This window comes from Felis catus, chromosome A2, assembly GCF_018350175.1.
Source record: "Felis catus isolate Fca126 chromosome A2, F.catus_Fca126_mat1.0, whole genome shotgun sequence".
Lineage (NCBI taxonomy): Eukaryota > Metazoa > Chordata > Mammalia > Carnivora > Felidae > Felis > Felis catus.
In genome coordinates, this window is record NC_058369.1 from 90,875,478 (window position 1) to 90,896,516 (window position 21,039).

The window sequence follows — 21,039 nt, forward strand, 5'->3', positions numbered from 1 at the left end:
CCATGTCTTATGTGTCATCTCATTTTAGTGCAAAATTGAATGTAATTAGTGAAGGATCCATATTGCACAGCAAATTGTTTATCAATAGTGTTCGAGATTATCTTTACACTGCCTGTTGGTGGCCAGTTATTTTCTTCCCACAGAAATCTATCCTTGTAATAGGAAAGATTACATGGGAGAGTAGCAAACTACCAACTCATTCAGCAATTCATTCATTTAACAAACATTATGGAGCATCTCTATACTCTGCAAGGCATTGAGGAAACAGAAATTAACAATACAAAGCCCCTGTCCTTACGAGTTTTCATACCAGTAGAGGAATTAGGGAACAGAAATCACCATATACTTTGATTAGTGCTATGAAGAAAATATGTACAAGAAAAAGAGTCTCAGCTTGACATGAGGTATCAAGAAAGAAGGGACCTTTGAATGGATTAGCTGAGCTGACAAGTGGTGGAGGTTATCTTAAGCAGAAGGAACGCCATGTGCAAAGGCGTGTAGATTTGAGAACATCGTACATAGTGAACGTGAAGCATAGACACAGAACATAATAAATAGGGGGAAACCACACAGAACTGAGCTCATCTGGAGGGGGAAGAATGGGAGAACGATGGCAGATGTTCAACAACAGGTAACACTGGCCTGATGGACAACTATTGCAGATGAAGCCCATGCTAAATAACCCCTTGCAACTACAAAAATGAGGAAAATACAAGAAATCTTAATTTTAGATCATGTCATTTGCTAAATAATAGTAACCTGGCCAAGTCCAGCATCCTAAATGTTTCTCCTCAAGCCAACTGAGTCAATATATTAGTGACTTGCTGGGTTACAATGAAAACATGGCAATAGCTAGTCCTACCTAAATTCAAACCACCCAGAAAATGGACACCCCAAGGTGTCTGACCACTGAACATAAAACTGTAATACATGCTACATGGGAGAAGGGGTTCGATTAAACCTGCATGCAGCCTCTCCAGGCCTAGGAGATAACAGGCTGTGCCATAAGGTCATTGTGTTTCTCGCACAAATCATGAAGTCAAACGTGATCATGATATTTATAGCTTGAAGCTTTCGACCTCACAGTTAAAATTTCCCAGTGGATTCTCAGACAACTGCTGTTATCTCTGAAGATGGCCAGTCAGAAAGCAAATGCTTATGGAACCACTGCAAAATACAGACTGAAATATGAAAACAAAAAGTAATATATAAATATATATATATTATTTGATAACACACACTCTGATAACAAGGAATGATGACTCATGGTCCTCAAATCAAGGAGTTAAGGCCTTCAGAAATTTAAAAGAAGACAAGCATGTTATAACTTGAAATATACCAGTGCTATCGCATAGTGAGAATAATTGCAGAAGACAGAGGTTCAGAGCTGGGGTTGCAGAATGGATTAAGTGTGGGACGTTGAGCACAGGGCCAAATGCCTGGGATCAAATCCCATCACCTTTGGAGTCTATAGCAAGATCCCAAGGCACTCTGTACCTCAGTTCCTCAGTCTACAAAATAGGATAATGGTAGTATCCATTGCGTAAGATTGTTATGAGGATTAAAGCAGATAATACATCTACAACAGTTAGAACCCTAGCAGGCACGAAACTATTAGCACCATTAAAAATACCAGGGATCTTTAAAAGGTTTCCCCAAAAAGGCAGTCTGCCGACAGTCATTCAGAGAATAGGGACTGTGGGACAGTTCCTCCCTGATGACTTCTGAAGAAGTATGAAATGGAATCTAAAGAGAATAAACCCCTCAATAATCCACCTTTGATTTTAGCCACCCTTGGATTTCTGGTGCTGAACTGCAGCACTCAGCTTTGCATTTGTAACCTCATTTCCCCCTAGTTTTCTTCTCCTTTATTCACTTTTGTCATTTTAACTTGAATTCAGAAATTTACGTCTCTCCTATGTTAATATCACCTTATTGCCAGCAAGGGAGTCTAGTCCTTTGGAAAAATCAAGAGACTGGACTTTAATCTTAGTTTTTCTGTTTATCGGTTGTGTAAATTCTGGAAAGCCACTTCACCCTATGAGCTTCAGTTTCCTCATCTATAAAACAAAAGGCTTAGGGCATCTTCATGGTTCCTTCCAGCTCTAAAATGTGAAGGTCTTGTAGCTTATTTATATTTATCTTCCAAAGTCACTGGTAAAAATTTAACCTTATATACACCTTCTTCCAAACCATTCTCTTTCTCAACCAATTCCTATCGCTGTCGCTTTTCCACAAGAGTGCAAGTAATGTCACTAATGCCTTGTTGAAGTCACGGTCCTCCAGGACTACAATTCTTCCCTAAACAGTTCCACAGAGATGTTCTCTAGTGAAATTCATTCTTAGTGAATGCATGCTATCCCTTTCTAAGTGCCTGCATGCTCTCTAATGAAAAAACTCTAGGGGCACCTGGATGGCTCAGTCAGTTAAGCATCTGACTTCGGCTCAGGTCATGTTCTCCCCACTCGTGAGTTTGAGCCCCGCATGGGGGTCTGTGCTGACAGCTCAGAGCCTGGAGTCTGCTTCAGATTCTGCTTCTCCCTCTCTCTCTGTCCCTCCCCCACTTTCACTCTGTCTCTCTCTCTCTCTCAAAAATAAATACACGTTAAAAAAAAACAACTTTAAAAACTCTATTCTAGAGAGTTACCAAAACACATCCTGCTTACTGATTTATTTAATCTTAATTATATTTCTTGAATTTCCCCTTCCTCCTTCTTTTTCACCCTCTGACAGTCCTCCCCTTATTGAATCCTCAAAGATTATTCATGGGGATCGCACAGATTCATCTGCTGTTTCTCCCAGAATTCAGAGCTGGAAGCAAACTCAAACAACATGGGTTATTATGGGCTTTTGTTTAGTCTACTCTCCCATAATGATGCAAGATAAGATTTTCATTTAATTGTATTACCATCTCCACGTTGGGAAACATTCTCACTGAATAGCGGGAAGAGGCAAGAGGGATTGGGCAAGGTCTTTTCTTTCACCATCTGGAACCAACTTCCCCAGCCAGTAAGTCTCTCTTTTCACCAGGTCTTCTCCTGAAGCATAAACACGTAACAGTACCAGCAACAACCAAAATCACTTTGCTCCATTTTCGCATTCTGTGTTTTAGTCTCCCTAATTCTTACAGGTGCATTCCCATCTTTTAGCTGCCCGTGGGGAGGCCCAAGGACCCGACACAGCCCTAGCACCCATCTCTTGTCACTAGCTCTTTTGTCACTCAAAGGCCCCCATGGGTTCTTTGGAGACCTAGTCTTTACCGTCTTATCAAAACTATTCTCTACAGTGGGAGTTATTTTTCAAATCTTTCTCTCTTAGGCTATGTACCTTTTTAGAGTCTCCATCCATGAGAAGTGTATCTCTACTTTTAAACCATTTTTTTTTTTTTTTTTGCTAACGCCTATATAACTCAATCCTCGTTTTCCTCACTCCACTGCTACTAATAATATAATTGGATAGCTTTCTTCCAAAATTTCACATTACCTCCCCATCCGAAAATTGTTCTTCTTTTACTCTTAAAATGATGTCCAGTGTAGGAGTTCCCCTTATTCCTTCATGCTCTCTCAGAGCAACCATATGGCCAGGAAAGCAAGTTAAGAATGCTGCAGATGCCCAAGTTTTAGACAAATAAGATAGGAAACATCCAGCTGACAACTATCTGGAGGTCCCCCAACTCTGGTTCCAAGTTTTATGTTAGTAAGAAAGCTCCTCCTACCAGCAGCTAGACAATCTGTGGTGTCGGCCACGGCACAGCTCCTATTCTTCTCCCCTCTTCTTCCCACCTGGGCGTCTTTCTGTGCTCCACCTTTCAGATTCATAGTCACACACCATGCATGGTTCTAATAATTGCAATAATTGCTCTTTGACTCTAGCCCTCCACCCTCCCCAACGTGCGACGGCTCATCGCGGCCCCTTCCCCGTGCAGGGAAACTTTTCCGCGTTGCCATTATTCGACGCATAATTCATTCTATCGTACAGCCTGCCTTATCTGAAAATTGTTTTCAGACATCCTGGAGAGGCAGACACGAAGCCACAGGATCCTATCGGTCAACAGATAAGAATTCTTCTCCTAAGCAGCTTCTCATTACTTGTACCCCTCTGGGAGAAGAAAGTTTTGGCAGCTTAGGATCCTTTCACTGTGACTCCTAGCTACCAGAAAATAATATTTCTGGGCATTTTTCAGGTCCTTTCATTCTCTGCCTCCCTGAGGGGGTTAAGGTCTTGACGAATATAACTTGAAGATGAGAAAACTGTAGCATCAAGAAGAGATGGCTTCTCCAGTGCTACCCAAAAACACCATTACCAAGGCAAGCCTGAGCGCAGACAGGGCTCTCTCTTACTGCCAGTCTGCAGCCATGGTACCTAAATCCGAAGGAAGCCAGGTGATCAGTCTAGAAGTAATGACAGTACTTGCTTATTCCCCCATCAATCAGGCTGAGTAAACAGCACTCCTATGTTCAAATGAATCGGTGTTGGCCATTTTGTTCAGGGTCTCCGAGTCCTGATAAAAGAGGAAATAAATGGCATACTAGCCTTCATCCACCCAGCCTCCCAGCCACTTACCTCTATTCCCCCAAATCTATCTGTATCCTAAAATTTCTTTTAGCAGGTTTTTACCAACTGCAAGAAAGACTTGGGCCTTAAATTTGCTTTATTTTGCACGGTAAATGCCAGATTTTCTAGCTGTTCTATTTGTAGTTAAGTGAGAGGGACCAGGATTTGAAATGATATAGAAAACATTTTTGATAGCTCTGGGCTATATCAAGTGTTGGTTTTAATAGCAGGCCAGATCTCCAAGAACATGCTGTGTGGCTGTGTATGAACTTGGCTGTTAGTTTCCTTTGCCAGATGAAATGATGATTAATCAGGACTCAGATGTCAGTTGTTTTATGTTACTTGTGCTCTTTGCTAACAGCTGCCTGTTTCAAGCTGTGCTTCCTACATGTCAAATGTAAACCTGAAACCACAATTTCCAGAAGGAAAATTTCAAAGTACTCATAGAGTATATCAGAATATTCAGTGTTGTTGCTGATTAAAGTACAATTAGTATGTTACGTAACTTAGCTGAAGTCAGTATAGACACAGGAGGGTTCAGGCTATGTGAAGTATCCAGGAAAAATTAAAATAAACTTATTAGATGTACATATAATGTGTGCAGAGATTTTAAGATACATTTTCAACGTTTGGTTTTTTTGTTTTTTTTTTTTTTTTTTGTTTTTTTTTTTTTTTTTTTTTTGTTTTTTTTTTTTTTTTTTTTTTTTTTTTTTTTGGGACAGAGAGAGACAGAGCATGAACGGGGGAGGGGCAGAGAGAGAGGGAGACACAGAATCAGAAACAGGCTCCAGGCTCTGAGCCATCAGCCCAGAGCCCGACGCGGGGCTCGAACTCACGGACCGCGAGATAGTGACCTGGCTGAAGTCGGACGCTTAACCGACTGCGCCACCCAGGCGCCCCTTTAAGATACATTTTTATGCAAACATTCAATGCAGAAAATGCTCCTTGGTAAGCTAGTGTCATTTTCCTTTTTTATTGTGTAATAAATAAACACAGTGAACTACTCCTGGTAGGTGAACTATGACAAATTTAAATTCTTTATTCAAGCCTTAAAATTTTGAAGGAGACGGTTCTTTCTTGATCAGGTCTTTCATACTTCCTAACTTGCTTTTTAATCAAAAATGCCATAGGAATAGCATCTGTATGCTTTCTTTTCACACAGTCTAAACAGAAACAAAATTTTAAAAGGAAAAGGAAAGCAAAGAAAATGTCAAGCTTTTCAGAAGTTTAGAAAAGCACGTGCCAAAATTCGGAGCGGACCAAAAAGAATTGATTTTTTTTCCCCCTTAACCTAGATAATAAATGTCTAATTTGGACTGTCCATGTGGCATCAGGTTCCCAATTTAAACTCTTTCAGAGACTGCCATTTTTAGCAAAAGAGGGGGAAGTGAGAATCAGGCAACACCCAGGCTTTTTCTACACAACCGCAGCCAAGTCGTCTAAAAACCGGTTTGGCCAATTCCCTTGTAGTTCCCTGTCTGACAGAGCTGTGTAGCAGGACCCCAGAAACCTGAACCAACCACACTGAAGGCACCTGAACAGGACCGATCTTTGCCCGGGGCCTGGCATAAAGTCTAGGACACAGAGAGCACTGCCCTTTTCATGTCTCTACTCTGCCCTTTCCCAAAGCATAAACATTTCCACTTGAAACAGCTCCCTAAAAGCCAAAACACAGCGCAGGGAAGCTTCTGGCAACGCGGTACGCAAGACTTTCGCGATCCAGAGGGGAAAAGGGAGCTGGGTAAACAGTCTGGTATTGTTCATTTCTCACGTGCGTTTACCAGAAGGTTTCTAAAACAAGTACTTCTCTTTCTCCTCCTTCCCCCCCCCCCCCCCCGCTCACCACCCCCGCTCCCCCCTCCCCAGGTGGCAAACCTGCTAAGGCTCTTCCAGATCCCTCAGATAAGCTACGCGTCCACCAGCGCCAAACTCAGCGACAAGTCGCGCTATGATTACTTTGCCAGGACCGTGCCCCCGGACTTCTACCAGGCCAAAGCCATGGCCGAGATCCTGCGTTTCTTCAACTGGACCTACGTGTCCACCGTGGCCTCGGAGGGCGACTACGGGGAGACGGGCATCGAGGCCTTCGAGCAGGAAGCCCGCCAGCGCAACATCTGCATCGCCACGGCGGAGAAGGTGGGTCGCTCCAACATCCGCAAGTCCTACGACAGCGTGATCCGCGAGCTGCTGCAGAAGCCCAACGCGCGCGTCGTGGTCCTCTTCATGCGCAGCGACGACTCGCGCGAGCTCATCGCCGCCGCCAGCCGCGCCAACGCCTCCTTCACCTGGGTGGCCAGCGACGGCTGGGGCGCGCAGGAGAGCATCGTCAAGGGCAGCGAGCACGTGGCCTACGGCGCCATCACGCTGGAGCTCGCCTCGCACCCTGTCCGCCAGTTCGACCGCTACTTCCAGAGCCTCAACCCCTACAACAACCACCGCAACCCCTGGTTCCGGGACTTCTGGGAGCAGAAGTTCCAGTGCAGCCTCCAGAACAAGCGGAACCACCGGCGCGCGTGCGACAAGCACCTGGCCATCGACAGCAGCAACTACGAGCAAGAGTCCAAGATCATGTTTGTGGTGAACGCGGTGTATGCCATGGCCCACGCCCTGCACAAAATGCAGCGTACCCTGTGTCCCAACACCACCAAGCTGTGCGATGCTATGAAGATCCTGGACGGGAAGAAGTTGTACAAGGACTATTTGCTGAAAATCAACTTCACAGGTAAGCAAGGAGCAAAGCTTTCCTCGTTTTCTGTGGGATAAACAGGTGGAATCAAGCAAGAATCAAATACCTCTGCCCCTGACCCAGACATCTTCCTTTCGGAGCCACAAAAAAGGGTGCAACCTGTTACACAAATATTCCAAGATGCAATGTGACGGCTCTGATGTTCTTAACTTATTTTTGAGGGAATATCTTGGCTGATAGACTACCCATAATTGAAAGGCTCCCCAGGCTAGGCTGACGTGTGGTAACTGCCTACATGCGGGCTATGCCACATCTGCTCTCTTTCTTGTTAGCCATAGGGTATGACACGTGTGATATGGGCATTTAATCTTCTTTAGCAGAATTGCAACTCTCTAAGGAACATGAACTTCCAAGCCCTCTTTGTGGGTGATTTGAGCAAAAGAATCTAATAACTTTCACAGTGGGTGAGAGAAAAAAAAGTCGCTGTTTTCCCAGAGCTTAATTAGGGGGGGAAAGGGGAAAACACTCAGACCATGGTGATTTCCAGGCAGCATTTGAGTTTATTTCATCTGTTATAAAGAAACGTTTCCATGTTGGCATTAAGAGATGTGGATTTTCTCAAATGATGTTATGAAACAAAACTTTTCCTGAGAGCATGAGTGTAAGCTACTTTGAAGACTGATGGAAGTCATTTTCATACCGTGAATAGATAGGCAAAGGTGTATTTGAAGTGGCTTTTGTTTCCTCTTCCTTTGATTCTAAATATGGTAAACTGTTTCTAAATATAGCATTGCATTTCAATGCATTACTAACATAAAAAGCACAAAATTTTTAGGTTTGATTTCTTTACTAAGGTGCGTGTGATAGCAGTGCATTAAGGTACTGGTTCTGAGGACTTTAGTTTACCCCAAATCATAAATTGTAAGTAATATTATACGGCACAAAAAAATTGATGCCAGAAATAGTACAGCGATAAAATGCTTCCATTTGCCTAAATTGCTAGTAATAATAATCTCCCCTGCCATTAGGGCATCCTTCTAATCTGCACAGTCTGGTTGAATTGGTTTATCCCCCCAGACGTGAAACTTTGTATGCTCAAATCATACTGTGCTTGGAATAAGCAGCAGTTCCCACGTCATCTTTATAGATGACCACTCAGAAGTCAAATGACCTGAAAAATCACTGGTAATACTAAGAGAGGACCCCATGATCACTGGTTCCTATTCCAGAATTCTAATTCCTAAACCAGCCTTGAAAATAAGCACAAAATTTACCAGCCTGCATTTTGCACATCTTTTCTTCATTCTACCCAGGGGGAGCCAACGTAGTGGAAATCAGTTACGTCAATATTTCCTCCTATTCATCTACGAGTTATTTCTTACCATTAGAATGGCTTTAATAGGTGGTAAAGATGAAACTCTTTCTGTGTCCCATACTCCCACAGATGCATTCCATGTAGAAATAATATATATTTACCTCAAAATCCCAGATCAGGTTCCACTGCCATCTCCAGAAAGTAAGAAAGGACCATGCAGCCAGGTCCTTTACTCTAAATGTCTTTACTCTAAATATAAATGAATTTCTCAAGTATCTGTAAATAGCATCTACAATGCACTTAATTCTTAAAGATAAATAAGATAAGCATCCTTCCTACCCCACTTCGGACTGCCCGTGGGATAATTATTTATCTTTATTCACCACATGTACTCATTAACCTTATTGTTGTACTTCATTCCTTACTCCTTAGTACGCAAATACACAAATGTATCCACTCAGCAGCAGCTCCTATAAAGAGAACTCTTAGATTTCAGTGAGCCCTTGCAAGGTATTTGATGTAACCAAAATATTTTCCTTCATTTCATGGCCTGAGTCCTAAATGGCAAAGAAAAGTGAAGCAATAAGGCCATTATTCAGATAAATGAAACAGAATTATCTTCCTTTTGTCTGTCTTGTTCAATTACTGGCTTTGATTCTACAATTTGGTGCAGCTTTATAAACTTGACCACAAAGTGCTATTTTAGCTTTCTCAATTTGTTCGTCATTACCAGTCATTCTCCATCTCTGAAGAGAGGAGAAGGGTGAGACACAGGTTGAAACGACAGAGAAGAGAGGGAACTTATACCAACCACCAGTGCCATCATGCTTCGTAGTGTGAAAATTGGACACGAAAACACCTTACTGGGGGAGGACAATGAAGTGCTAAAGAAGCTAAAAATGCACATTAAAAAAATAAGACTCCCCCAGTTACCTGTTGAAAAACAGGTGTTGTTTTACATTTTTTTCTGAAATAGTATCTTTGTTTTTCTAACTTGAATGTTGACACAATGGACTAAGCACAATGGTAAACAGCAAACAATCTTTGCTCAGGTGGGTCGAACGACCGCTCTTCTAGCCATCTGCTTGTACTCGGTGCATTTACTACAAGGTTCTTCTGACAAGGGATAGTTGCAGTCCGTTCCCTAAGGGCTCTAGCCGCTATGGGATGGAAGAGCTAAGGCCCTGAGAATTTTAATGACATCAATTAAAATACTCTTTGGTTCCTTGGTATATTCCTGCTGGCTAGTTCCAGCGTTGGCCAACATGCGTATCCTTGACGTTAACCTGCTTTCGCTATTCCTTTTGCAAAAGAGATTTTGCAGAACGATTCTTTGTTAAAGCTTCTTCAACACAGTGAGCTCTTCTGGCATCGGATCTAACCAGTGTCTACCTCCCTAGACTCATCTTTTGCTTACACCCCACCTTCACCCTTCCTTCCATGAAGACTACTTGCAGCTCTCCGAGTACATCCTGCCTTTATATCCTCTGTGCCTAAAACATACATGTAATGTACATGTCTATTTCATCCATGTAGAACGCTCTCACCCCATCCCCATCTGCCCTATCTAGTACCTTCACTCGTTCAATCTCCACTGCTACCACCCTGGTCCAAGCCACCGACATCTCTAGGCTACATTTTACAATAATTTCCTAATCAATTTACTCTTGCCCACCTCCAACCCAGCCTCCGCAACCCATTCTCTGCAGGACAGCCAGAATGCACTTTTAAAACTTAAATCAGGGGTGTCTGGGTGGCTCAGTCAATTGAGCATCCAACTCTTGATCTCAGCTCAGATCGTGATCCCAGGGTCATGGGATTCAGCCCCACATTGGGATCTCTGTGCTGAACCTGGAGCCTGCTTGGGGATTCTCTCTCTCTGCCCCTTTCTCTCTCTCTCTCTCTCTCTCTCTCTCTCTCTCAAATAAAAAATTATAAAAAATAAATAAAACTTACAGGAAGTCACCCCTCTGCTCATAACCTCTTAGGGAGTTCCCCCATTTCACTCAACAACAAAAGTCAAATAATCCTTGCAATGCCCTGCAAATGTCCTCCTGGATCCACCCCCTCCCTGTCCCTCTTACTCTCCTGTCACCACCTGTTACTCCCTCTTTCTTACTTCACTCCAGCCCCCCTGGTTTCCAAACTCGGGGCTTTTCCACTGTCCCTCCTCTCTCTACCTGTAATGCCCCTCCCCCACATATTCGAAAGGCCAGGTGATTCCCTCACTTCCTTCAAACCTTTACTCAAATGTTAGCTTTTCTTTTTTTTTTTATGTTTATTTATTTTTGAGACAGAGACGGAGCATGAACGGGGGAGGGTCAGAGAGAGAGGGAGACACAGAATCTGAAACAGGCTCCAGGCTCTGAGCTGTCAGCACAGAGCCCAATGCGGGGCTTGAACTCACGGACCGCGAGATCACGCCCTCAGCCAAAGTCGGATGCTTAACTGACTGAGCCACCCAGGTGCCCCAAATGTTAGCTTTTCAAGGAGGCCCACCAGGTAATCCTTCTGAAAATTGCAATTCGCTTCCCCTGCCCCACCACAGGTTGTCCCTATTTCTTTTTAAGCTTCTCTACTTCTTTTATGCACCATGTTTTTTTTTTCACTTTCTCTCATACCGTATCATTCATTTTCATGTTTATTCTCTAGTGTTTGATCTTCATGTTTGAATATAAACTCCATGAAAACAGAAATCATTATCAATTTTTCACTGATGTAGCTCAAGCATAATAAGCCCTCAGTAAATATTATTGATTACGAATAGCACTTGACACCCAAACTTACATTTCCTTCTCTATCTCCATTACTAGATTGTGAGCTTTTTCGAGGCAGAGAAGATATGTTTCATCTCTTATCTGAAATGCCCAAACACAGTTTCTGGTGCAGAGTGGGCATTCCACGAATGTCTACTAAAGGAATGAGGAATGAGAAAAAGTAGATGTATTCATTCTTTTTAGGAAAACTTCATGTATATATCGCATTCACTAACAAATGAATGCCAACAAAGAAAAGGATGTGACTTCTAGAATGGGCTGCTTTTATCTAAGCACTGTCCTTTAGTTATGTTCTGTGATTGTATTTGAGATAAATTTAAGACCTAACAGCATTAGCTCTGGATCTCTTACCCATCCCGGTTTTATAGATGAAGTCCCCCCAACTCACAGCGATCTGTCCAAGGTCATCATGTGATTAGTGGCAGTAACAAAGACTGAAATCCAGGGCTGAAATCAATGGATCCAGGGCCCCTTTGTATGGAACCAAGGACCCTAGGAAGCTGAGGACTTTGATCCCAAACATCGAAAATCATTTCTGACACACATTAGATATTAATGGAATGTTTGTTGAAGGAATGAAAGACGACCAATAAGTTTGAAATGTGTTTCTTTTTGTGCTACTCTTTATAATTCTTTTAATGATCCTGAGCCACATCACAAATCAGTTGGAGCTAAGATGGTTCATAAGACACCCAAACTTTGGAAGCTGAGCCTTAGAATCTAAACCTTAGGATATTATAAAAAAATTTTCAAAGGTGATTTTTTGTTGTCAGTAAAAAATTTTTTCCATCTAAAGAGTCACGTCGTGGAGAATTCTGAAAGAAATATTTAAATGCGAATTATGTTTGTTGCCATTTGACTTTTCAAAATTACTTTGAATTCTATGTGCTCATTTATTTCCGTGTGCTCAGCATGCAACAGGGAAGCTTAAACTACCAAGTCAGTTGAAAACAGAGGAAACAGAGAGGACCATTAAACATCCTAAGGAATGCAGTATCGCTGGCATTTTTGTGTGTTCTCAGTAGAGTAAAAGTCCTGTCACTTTTTATCCTGAGACCAATTCCAGAAAGCGGAGGAGAAGAAAATCATAGAGTGACAAAAGGCCTTCCTCAAAGATGAACCTGCCCTACTCCTCACTTGACAGAGGTGGAAATTCAGGATGTCAGCATTATTATCTTCACTTACTGAAGCACATAAGAGTGAACTCGACTGTCAGAGTGATGTGGTAACTAAAGTACACCCCATTCAAAAGAACAAAAGGAAGAGCTCCCACTTACTGAACATACTGCCAGAGGGGCTCCAAGGCACGTCCGCTATCGAGTAGGCGTTCCCTCGGAAATAACATGCAGAACCTTCCTCTGTGGATTCGCAAGTGTTGGTGGGCTGGAATGTTTGAGAATGGAGAAATTGAGAACTTGACACGATAGGACCTTTATCCAAGACCACTTAACAGAGTAGGTGACCTCAACCTCCTGATTTAGACATTCATTCCACAGATAGGTTTAGACTTCATGCTGGGACCTGGGGACGCAAGAATAAACAGGACAGATGCAGTCGCTGCTTTATGGAGCGACTCAGGTAGAGAAGCAGGATTATTGGGGCCTGCAATGTTGAGGCCTTGGCTTAGGTTTTGTGTTCGTTTGGTTCCAGCTTTTGTTTTGAATTGGAAAACTTTTATGTATCTTAGGCCCAGAAGAAATCTCCAACTCACTGAGTAAATATCACTCTCAGGACTTGACTTACAAGGGAAGAGGACGGCTCCATATTATTGCTGGATTTGTGGTCGTAATAGGACTGGATAATAGGACACACGGCAATGACAGTTTTTGTTGTTAATGTCGTTGTTGCTCATTTTTGCTTTTTTCTTTTTTGGGGGTGGGGGGATGGAGAGATGAGGCACACTCACCTCTTGGTTCCAGCAAGGAGACAGGCTGCTGAGATCAGAGACCTGGAGCCTGGTGGGGACGGTGCAGCCTTGTTCTTATGTTTATAATTCTCCACACCTAGAAGAGGAGCAGAGGCAGAAAATGAGTAATCCGGCCTCGCTGTCCCACTCACCTCTGGGTCTGACTCATCCAGTAGGTCCGAGGATCACTCCTGGTTGGGACTGTAATCACAGAGCACAGGCCAGGAAGGGCAGATTTTCTGGAACACTGCACTCCAAGGAATATGTTTGAGCTGGCCCCAACCCAGCAAGACTCTCCTCTTGACAAGTACAGGGCCATCCAAGGCACAGCGAGGAAGCCAAAATGGTAATGGCCACATCTTTAGATGAATGGGCTTTGAAGTCCCTGAAAGAGCAAACTGCTCTTGATCTTGCTTCCTCCCCTGGAACATTTGTAGTTCCCACAAAAGCACAGAAACTTGTTCCAGCTCTGCTGATCAAAAGCATTTCCAAAATGTAAAGATAAATATCCTGTACTTCTTTCTTCCCTTTTCTCTCTGGTCAGCTTCCTGGGGTCACAAGAATAAGATTTAAACCCCCAAAGGACACCACTAATGTGTTTACTTATTTGTTTATGCGCCATGCATCTGTGCTTTGGTGTCTTAGAAGCTTGAGAAATGGTTCTCATTTTAAGGTCACGCAGTGGAGAACAGGAGCCTCTAGAAAACCTCATTTTCCACTTTGGCCTGAGCTTTCTGCTGCCGCTGTTTATGATTCTTATCATCTGGCTGGCATTACTATTATTATTATCTCATAACTCTTAACCTACCTTGATTCGTTTGAAGAGCCATCCTGTCTATAAAGCACAAAAAATAAAAAATAAAAAAAATAAGTACTAGTCCCCAATGAAGTAGAAAAGAAATGGATTCTCCCACCTTGCTGATCAGAAAAAAGTACAACAAATATACTGTCTCCTACATGTTGCTAGGCTTTGTGGACACCGTGGTGTATTTATAGGAATATCGCTTACAAAGGTGTCTGGAGATTGAGGGAAATATTCTGAGAATTTTCTAACACTATAGCTAACATACAGTTTAAAAATAAGTTTAACCTATGTTCCTGACCTTTGGAACACCTGGTGTTATCCCACAATAACCTGGTCTTTAAAGGTTTCTAATCTCAGTTGAATTGGAAACACCTGTTTTTCTACTGACATATACCTTTGTGCTACTACTCATCTTCAAGAGAACACTGGAAAACCAAAATAGATAAAGGAAGTATTTCTGATGGATTTAGAAAAAAAAAAAATTCTGACCACAATGGCCATCATATACTGAAAAAGAGGACTTCTCTTTGAAGATTTTAAAAGATTAAATTGTCATCTAATGAAGCAGGTGGTTATGGGAGATCCTTCCCAGAGTTGGGCTTAGTAAGACCTAACAAAATCGTGAGCAGTGAACACAGCTTCTGAAAATTAAGGATGTGATGTTGCAGCCCGAGGGATAGGCGCTGAGGATGATGACTAAAGAACTCAATGCCTGGTCAATTATCCTCATCTCCCTCTTTCTTTAAACATTTAACTATTCTCCATAGTATCGTTAGTCATTGTATGTGATATCACCAGGATAGATTACATAGTCATCCTTCACATTCTTTCTCCAAACCCCTAGCATTATACCTGGGGTTCGTATCAACACTCATTTGTATCTAGTTTATTCCAAAACAATGATATTTAAAGGATTCATCCCACTGCCTCAGATGAATTAGAATTTGATAAGGTGGCAGGGTCCCCAGAAGTTATAGTGCTAAATGACATTTCAGAATATCTAAAAACTTAATTCTGTAACAAAATTCTAAATAATTTTACTAGTACAGAATTGACCATAAGTTACATTTCCAAAATAATATCTCAAATACAAAATTATGTTCATATACACACTAAGCTGCCAAACCAAGTATGATTAGTGGTTGTATGACTATTAATATTTTTAAATTTTTTAATTAAAAAAAATTTTCTTCCAGTTTTATTGAGACAAAATTGACATATAACATTTTGTAAATGTAAGGTATACAGTGTGTTGATTTGATATTTATTACAGAGTGATAACCATCATATCATTAGCTAATACCTCCATCCCATCACATAAGTACCATTACTTTTTTGTGGTGAGAACATTTAAGAACTACTCTTTTAGCATAAAATACAATATTCTTAACTATAATGACCATGCTGTACATTAGATCCCCAGAATTTATTCATCTTACAACTGGAAGTGTATACTCTTTGACCAACGTCTCCCCAATTCCCCCAATCCCTTAGCACCTGGTAAACATCATTCTAATCTCTGTTTCTATGAGTTCAGCTTTTTTAGATTCCACATATAAATGATATCATACAGTGTTTGTCTTTGTCTGTCTTATTTCATTTAGCATAATGTCCCCCAAGGTCAACCATGTTGTCACAAATGGCAAGATTTCCTTCTTTCACATAGTTGAATAATACTCAGTAGTATATATACCACATCTTATCTATCTCTTCATCTTTTGACAATTAGGTTGTTTACGTATCTTGGCTATTGTAAATAATGCTTCAGTGAACTTGGGAGTGTTGATAATCTTTTCAATATCCTGTTTTCATTTCCTTTGGAAACATACCGAGAAGTGGGGTATCTGGATAATAGGTTTGTTTTTTGGTTTTTGGTTGTTGTTTTTTTGCTTGTTTGTTTTTGAGCAACCTCAATACTGTTTCTCCTAGTGGCTATACCAATACACATTCCTACCAACAGCATACAAGGGTTCCCTTTTCTCCACATCCTTGCCAACACGTGTTACGTTTTGTGTGTTTGATGATAGCCATTCTAACAGGTGTATGGTTATATCTCATTGTGGCTTTGATTTGCATCTCCCTCATGATTAGTGATGATGAGCATCTTTTCATGGACTGGTCGGCTATTTGAAGATGTTCTTTGTAAAAATATCAATTCAGTTACTCTGCCCATTTTTTTTTAATTTTTTTTTTCAACGTTTATTTATTTTTGGGACAGAGAGAGACAGAGCATGAACGGGGGAGGGGCAGAGAGAGAGGGAGACACAGAATCAGAAACAGGCTCCAGGCTCTGAGCCATCAGCCCAGAGCCCGACGCGGGGCTCGAACTCACGGACCGCGAGATCGTGACCTGGCTGAAGTCAGACGCTTAACCGACTGCGCCACCCAGGCGCCCCTAACTCTGCCCATTTTTAATTGGATTGTGTTTGTTGCTATTGAGTTGTAGGATTTGTTTATGGATTTTAGGTATTAAGCCTTTATCATATAGTTTGCAAATATTTTCTCCTATTCTATAGGCTCCCTTTTAATTTTGCCAATGGTTTTCTTTGCTGTGCAAAAACATTTTCATTTGATGTAGTTTCACTTGTTTATATTTGCTTTTGTTGCCTTTGCTTTTGGTGTCAAATCAAAAAAAAATCACTGCCAAGACTGAGGTTAAAGAGCTTACTCCCTATGTTTTGTTCTAGGAGTTTTAGGGTACCTGTTCTTATATTCAAGTCTTTAATTTATTTCATTTCTCTTTTATGTACACTGTAAGATAAGGGTCCAGTTTCATTCTTTTGCATGTGGCTGTCCAGGTTTCCCAACTCCATTTATTAGAGAGATTATTCTTTCCCCATTGTATATTCTTGCCTCCTTTGCCATAAATTAATTAGCCATATACGCATGAGTTTATTTCCAGGCTCACTGTTCTGATCATTGTTCTATGTGTCTGATTTTATTCCAGTTCCATACTGTTTTATTACTATAGCTTTGTCATATAACTTGATATTAGAATGTGATACCTCCAGCTTTGTTCCTGTTTTTCAACATTGCTTTGGCTATTTGGAGTCTTTTGTGGTTCCATACAAATTTAATTCTTTTTTCTATTTCTGTGAAAAATGCCGTTGGAATCTTAATAGAGATTGCACTGCATCTATAGATCACTGTGGGTAGTATGGACATTTTAACAATATTAATTCTTTTAATCCATAAGCACAGAATAACTTTCTGTTTACTTGTGTCATCTTCGGTTTCTTTCATTCATGTCTCATAGTTTTAGTGCACAGATTCTTTACCTCTGTTTCAATTTATTTCTATATATGTCATTCTTTTCGAAACTATTGTAAATGGGACTGATTTTATTAATTTCTTTTTCTAATGTATCATTCTTAGTGTGTAGAATCACAGCTGATTTTGTAGAGTGATTTTTGTGTCCTGTAACTTTACTGAACTTGTTGATTAGTTTTACCAGGCTTTCTGGTGGAGCTTTTAGGGTTTTCTCTGTATAGTAGCATCATATGTGATCTGCACATCAAGACAGTTTTACTTCTTCCTTTCCAGTTTAAATCCCTTTTATTTTTATTGTTTCCTAATTACTCTGGCTTGGACTTCCAGTACTATGTTGAATGAAAGTAGAAAGATTGACCATCTTTCTCTTGTTCCTGATCTTAGAGGAAACCTTTCAGCTTTTCAGCACTGAATATGATGTTAGCCTTAGACTTGTTATGTATGGCCTTTATTATGTTGAAGCACTTCCCTCTATATCCATTTATTGAGAGTTTTTATTATGAAAAGATGTTGAGTTTTGTCAGATGCTTTTCTTTCTGCATTAAGATGATCATATGATTTTTATCCTTTATTTTGTTAATGTGGTATGTCACACTGATTGATTTGCAGATGTTGAAGCATCCTTGAGTTCCTGGAATAAATGCCACTTGATTGTGGTATATGATCCTTTTAAAGTACTATTGAGTGTGGTTTGCAAATATCTTGTCGGAATTTTTGCATCTATGTTCATCAGGGATATTGGCCTGAAGTTTTCTTGTGTGTCCTTGTCTGATTTTGGTATCATGGTAATGCTGGCTTCTTAAAATGAGTTTGAACTCATTCTTCGTCTTCTATTTTTTAGAAGAATCTGGGAATAATTGGTATTAACTCTTTTTTCATGTTTGGTAGAATTCGCCAGTGAAGCCATCTGGTCATGGATTTTTATTTGTTGGGAGGTTTTTGGTTACTGATTCAATCTCCTTACTAGTAATGTGTCTGTTCAGATTTTCTATTTCTTCATGATTCGGTCTTGGTAGGTTGTACGTTTCTAGCGATTTATTTAATTCTTCTAGGTTGTCCGGTTTGTTGGCATGCGATTGTTCATTGTAATCTCTTATGGTCCTTCTTATTTGTGTGGTATCAGTTATAATGTCTCCTCTTCTATTTCTGATTTCATTAATTTATTGTATGTAGTTAGGCCCCTTCCAGGGAGTAACTGGGTGGGGGATGTTTTCTGTGTGACCCTCCGCACTGAACCCTGGAGTAATAGCGGCAGCAAGTGCTGTCCATTAGTAACTGCTTCTCTGTTTGCTATAGTCTTGTGGATTTTATAGATACAGGCCCTGTGGGCTTTCAGAGGTAGGTGTTTGGGGGACACTTCCCCCAGGTGGGAGTCTTAAAAGATGAGATGCTAGATGCTGGGTCCAAACTCTTTACTCCTCTGGGAGAAGCTAGGAGTTGGGGGTTCCCTCCTGATTGTATGGTGCTGTGCTTGGGGTGGTGTTTATGGCAAGAGTACGTCTCAGCCTTTCCTATCCATTTCAGTGTGGGTTTTTTTGTTCGTTTGTTGGTTTGCCCAATTTATAGATGTCTCTTAGCTGGTTTCTGGGTTTCTTTAGAGGGAGTGTTCCATTTATAACTGTAAATTCAGTGTGGCCATGGGAGGAGGCTCATGTGACAAAGGAGCTTCCTGTGTCACTCACTTTCTTTAGACTGCCCTCTGGTTTCATCCTTATAACCAAGAATTCTGATGAGTATAACACGATTCCTTTATGGATGTTTGTCTCCTACTGGCTATTACTATTAACTGACTAGTTGTCCATTCATTCATTCCTCATAGCAGATATACAGTGAATTAACAGAAGTTTTTAAAATATAGTCGAGAAATTAAGGCAATTGAATGTATGACTTTAATTCGTCAACTGATTCAGAAAAGATCAATGTTTTTATTTTAGTTGTAGAATGAGTTTATCATGTATAGAATCCAAGTAAGAATAGTTTGAGAGCCATTAGTCTAGGTTACACAGATTTATTTTTAAGACAAGATTGGACATTCCATCCCTGTGGAACTCAGTAGGCTGGTTACAGATCTTATATTTCACCATTGCAAACTTCTTACACAATTTGTTCTTCATGGTAAAGCACAAACAGAACTGGGAATTCCTAGCGCTGCTAGAGAAAAAAAATTTTTTTAATATGGAGGATTTGTGCGCTTGTCAAAGAATCTTTACTGTTCAGTATGAATTAGTGTGAGATACTACAAAGGTTGAAAAAAAATAAGTATATAAGTTCTTTCTGCTCTCAAATAGCTCACAGTTAGTACTATCAGTATGAGAATATAGCTTTTACACTATAGCAGTTCATCTTTGGCGTCTGGAAAGGGTCTGGTAGCATAATATGTACATACAGAGGAGGGATCAGCAGTGAGCAGAGAGTCAGGAAGGGTTTCCTAAAGATTGTAACACTGGATGTGACTAAGATTTGTTAAAAAGGAGGGTGGAAGAAAAGGATTTTCCAAGTGAAGAGATCATTCCACGGAGACGTGTTCATAAATTGTCAAATGTTTTATTTCTGTTTAACCTATGTTAAAATTCAAAGCTCTTTTGGAAACTAGAATTAAATTGAAATAGTAAAATATTGATCTGATTTTTAGATTAAATCATTTCAAGTTCTCTTGTATAAAAATATAGAGGGGCATCTGGGTTGCTCAGTTGGTTGAGCGTCCAACTCTTGATTTCAGCTTAGGTCATGATGAGCCCTACATCAGGATTCTCTTTCTCTCTCTCTCTCTCTCTCTCTCTCTCTCTCTCTCTCTCTCTCCCGCCCCCAGCACATACTCACTCAATCTCTCTCTCTCTCCCTCAAAATAAATCAACAAACCTAAAAAAGGCTTTTCACATTGCATATGGCCACTAGCTTATCATCTTTACCCTGAACTTCAGCTGAAACCAATGAAGTTCCAACGTGAAGAAGAAAGGGGGTTGGGGGGAAGAAAAAGAAACTAGCATTTACTGACCACTACCTGACTGGCAATAACCATTTTATATATTTCACTCATCAATTCTCATAAAGATCCCATCAGGCAAGTATATCTTTTCCCCTCTGTTTTATATATTTAATTGAGGCTCAAAAGAGTTAAATGACTTTCTCAAGTTTGCAAAGCTAAGTAGCCTACCAAGCCAACCCAAGACTGTTTCCTAATCACACATTATTTTCCAGTATTGTTTCCCAAGGAGAAAAAACAAGTTTGTAGCTAGAACAAGGGCACAGTCCCATCATCATTTGGCTCAGCTTACTATGTGCAGCTGCAGTAATAATAAACAATTGCCCCGAAATGTTCATTATCCAAAAAGGAATTTGTTAACTCTTTCATTAATTGCCATAATGGCATCTTCCATTGAGAATGACTCATGCAAAGACCTCCAGTTATATATCTCACTCCTTCCTCTGAGAGCATCATATTGTAGGAGATCAATATTTGCAGTATCATGCTGTTATTTCCAAGAATCGATAGTAAATTGCAAAAAGAAGAAGGAGAAGGAGAGGAGGAAGAGGAATAAGTAGAAGTACTTGCTACAGGTCACTGTGTCTTAAATCTTACAACTACATTTTTCCCCTGTCACCGCATGCTCTCAGTCTAATTACAAAAATATCCATAGTTAATTAAAAGCAAAATAATTTAGAAAAGGGGGAGAAACACCAGGTCTGAAACTCTTCCAGACTTTCCATCCGAGCCCCTACTGGTTT

General features: G+C 40.7%; 1 protein-coding gene across 4 annotated transcripts in view; it reads left to right on the plus strand.

The window, feature by feature from the left end:
- The window catches only part of GRM3 (glutamate metabotropic receptor 3), a 220,510-nt gene that overhangs the window by 136,433 nt on the left and 63,038 nt on the right, over positions 1-21,039 (plus strand). For all 4 annotated transcript variants that reach the window (XM_045052323.1, XM_045052324.1, XM_019825400.2 and 1 more), the window contains one exon: positions 6,421-7,276. In XM_045052323.1, coding sequence (XP_044908258.1) covers positions 6,421-7,276 — 856 coding nt within the window. The remainder of the gene's footprint in view (positions 1-6,420; positions 7,277-21,039) is intronic.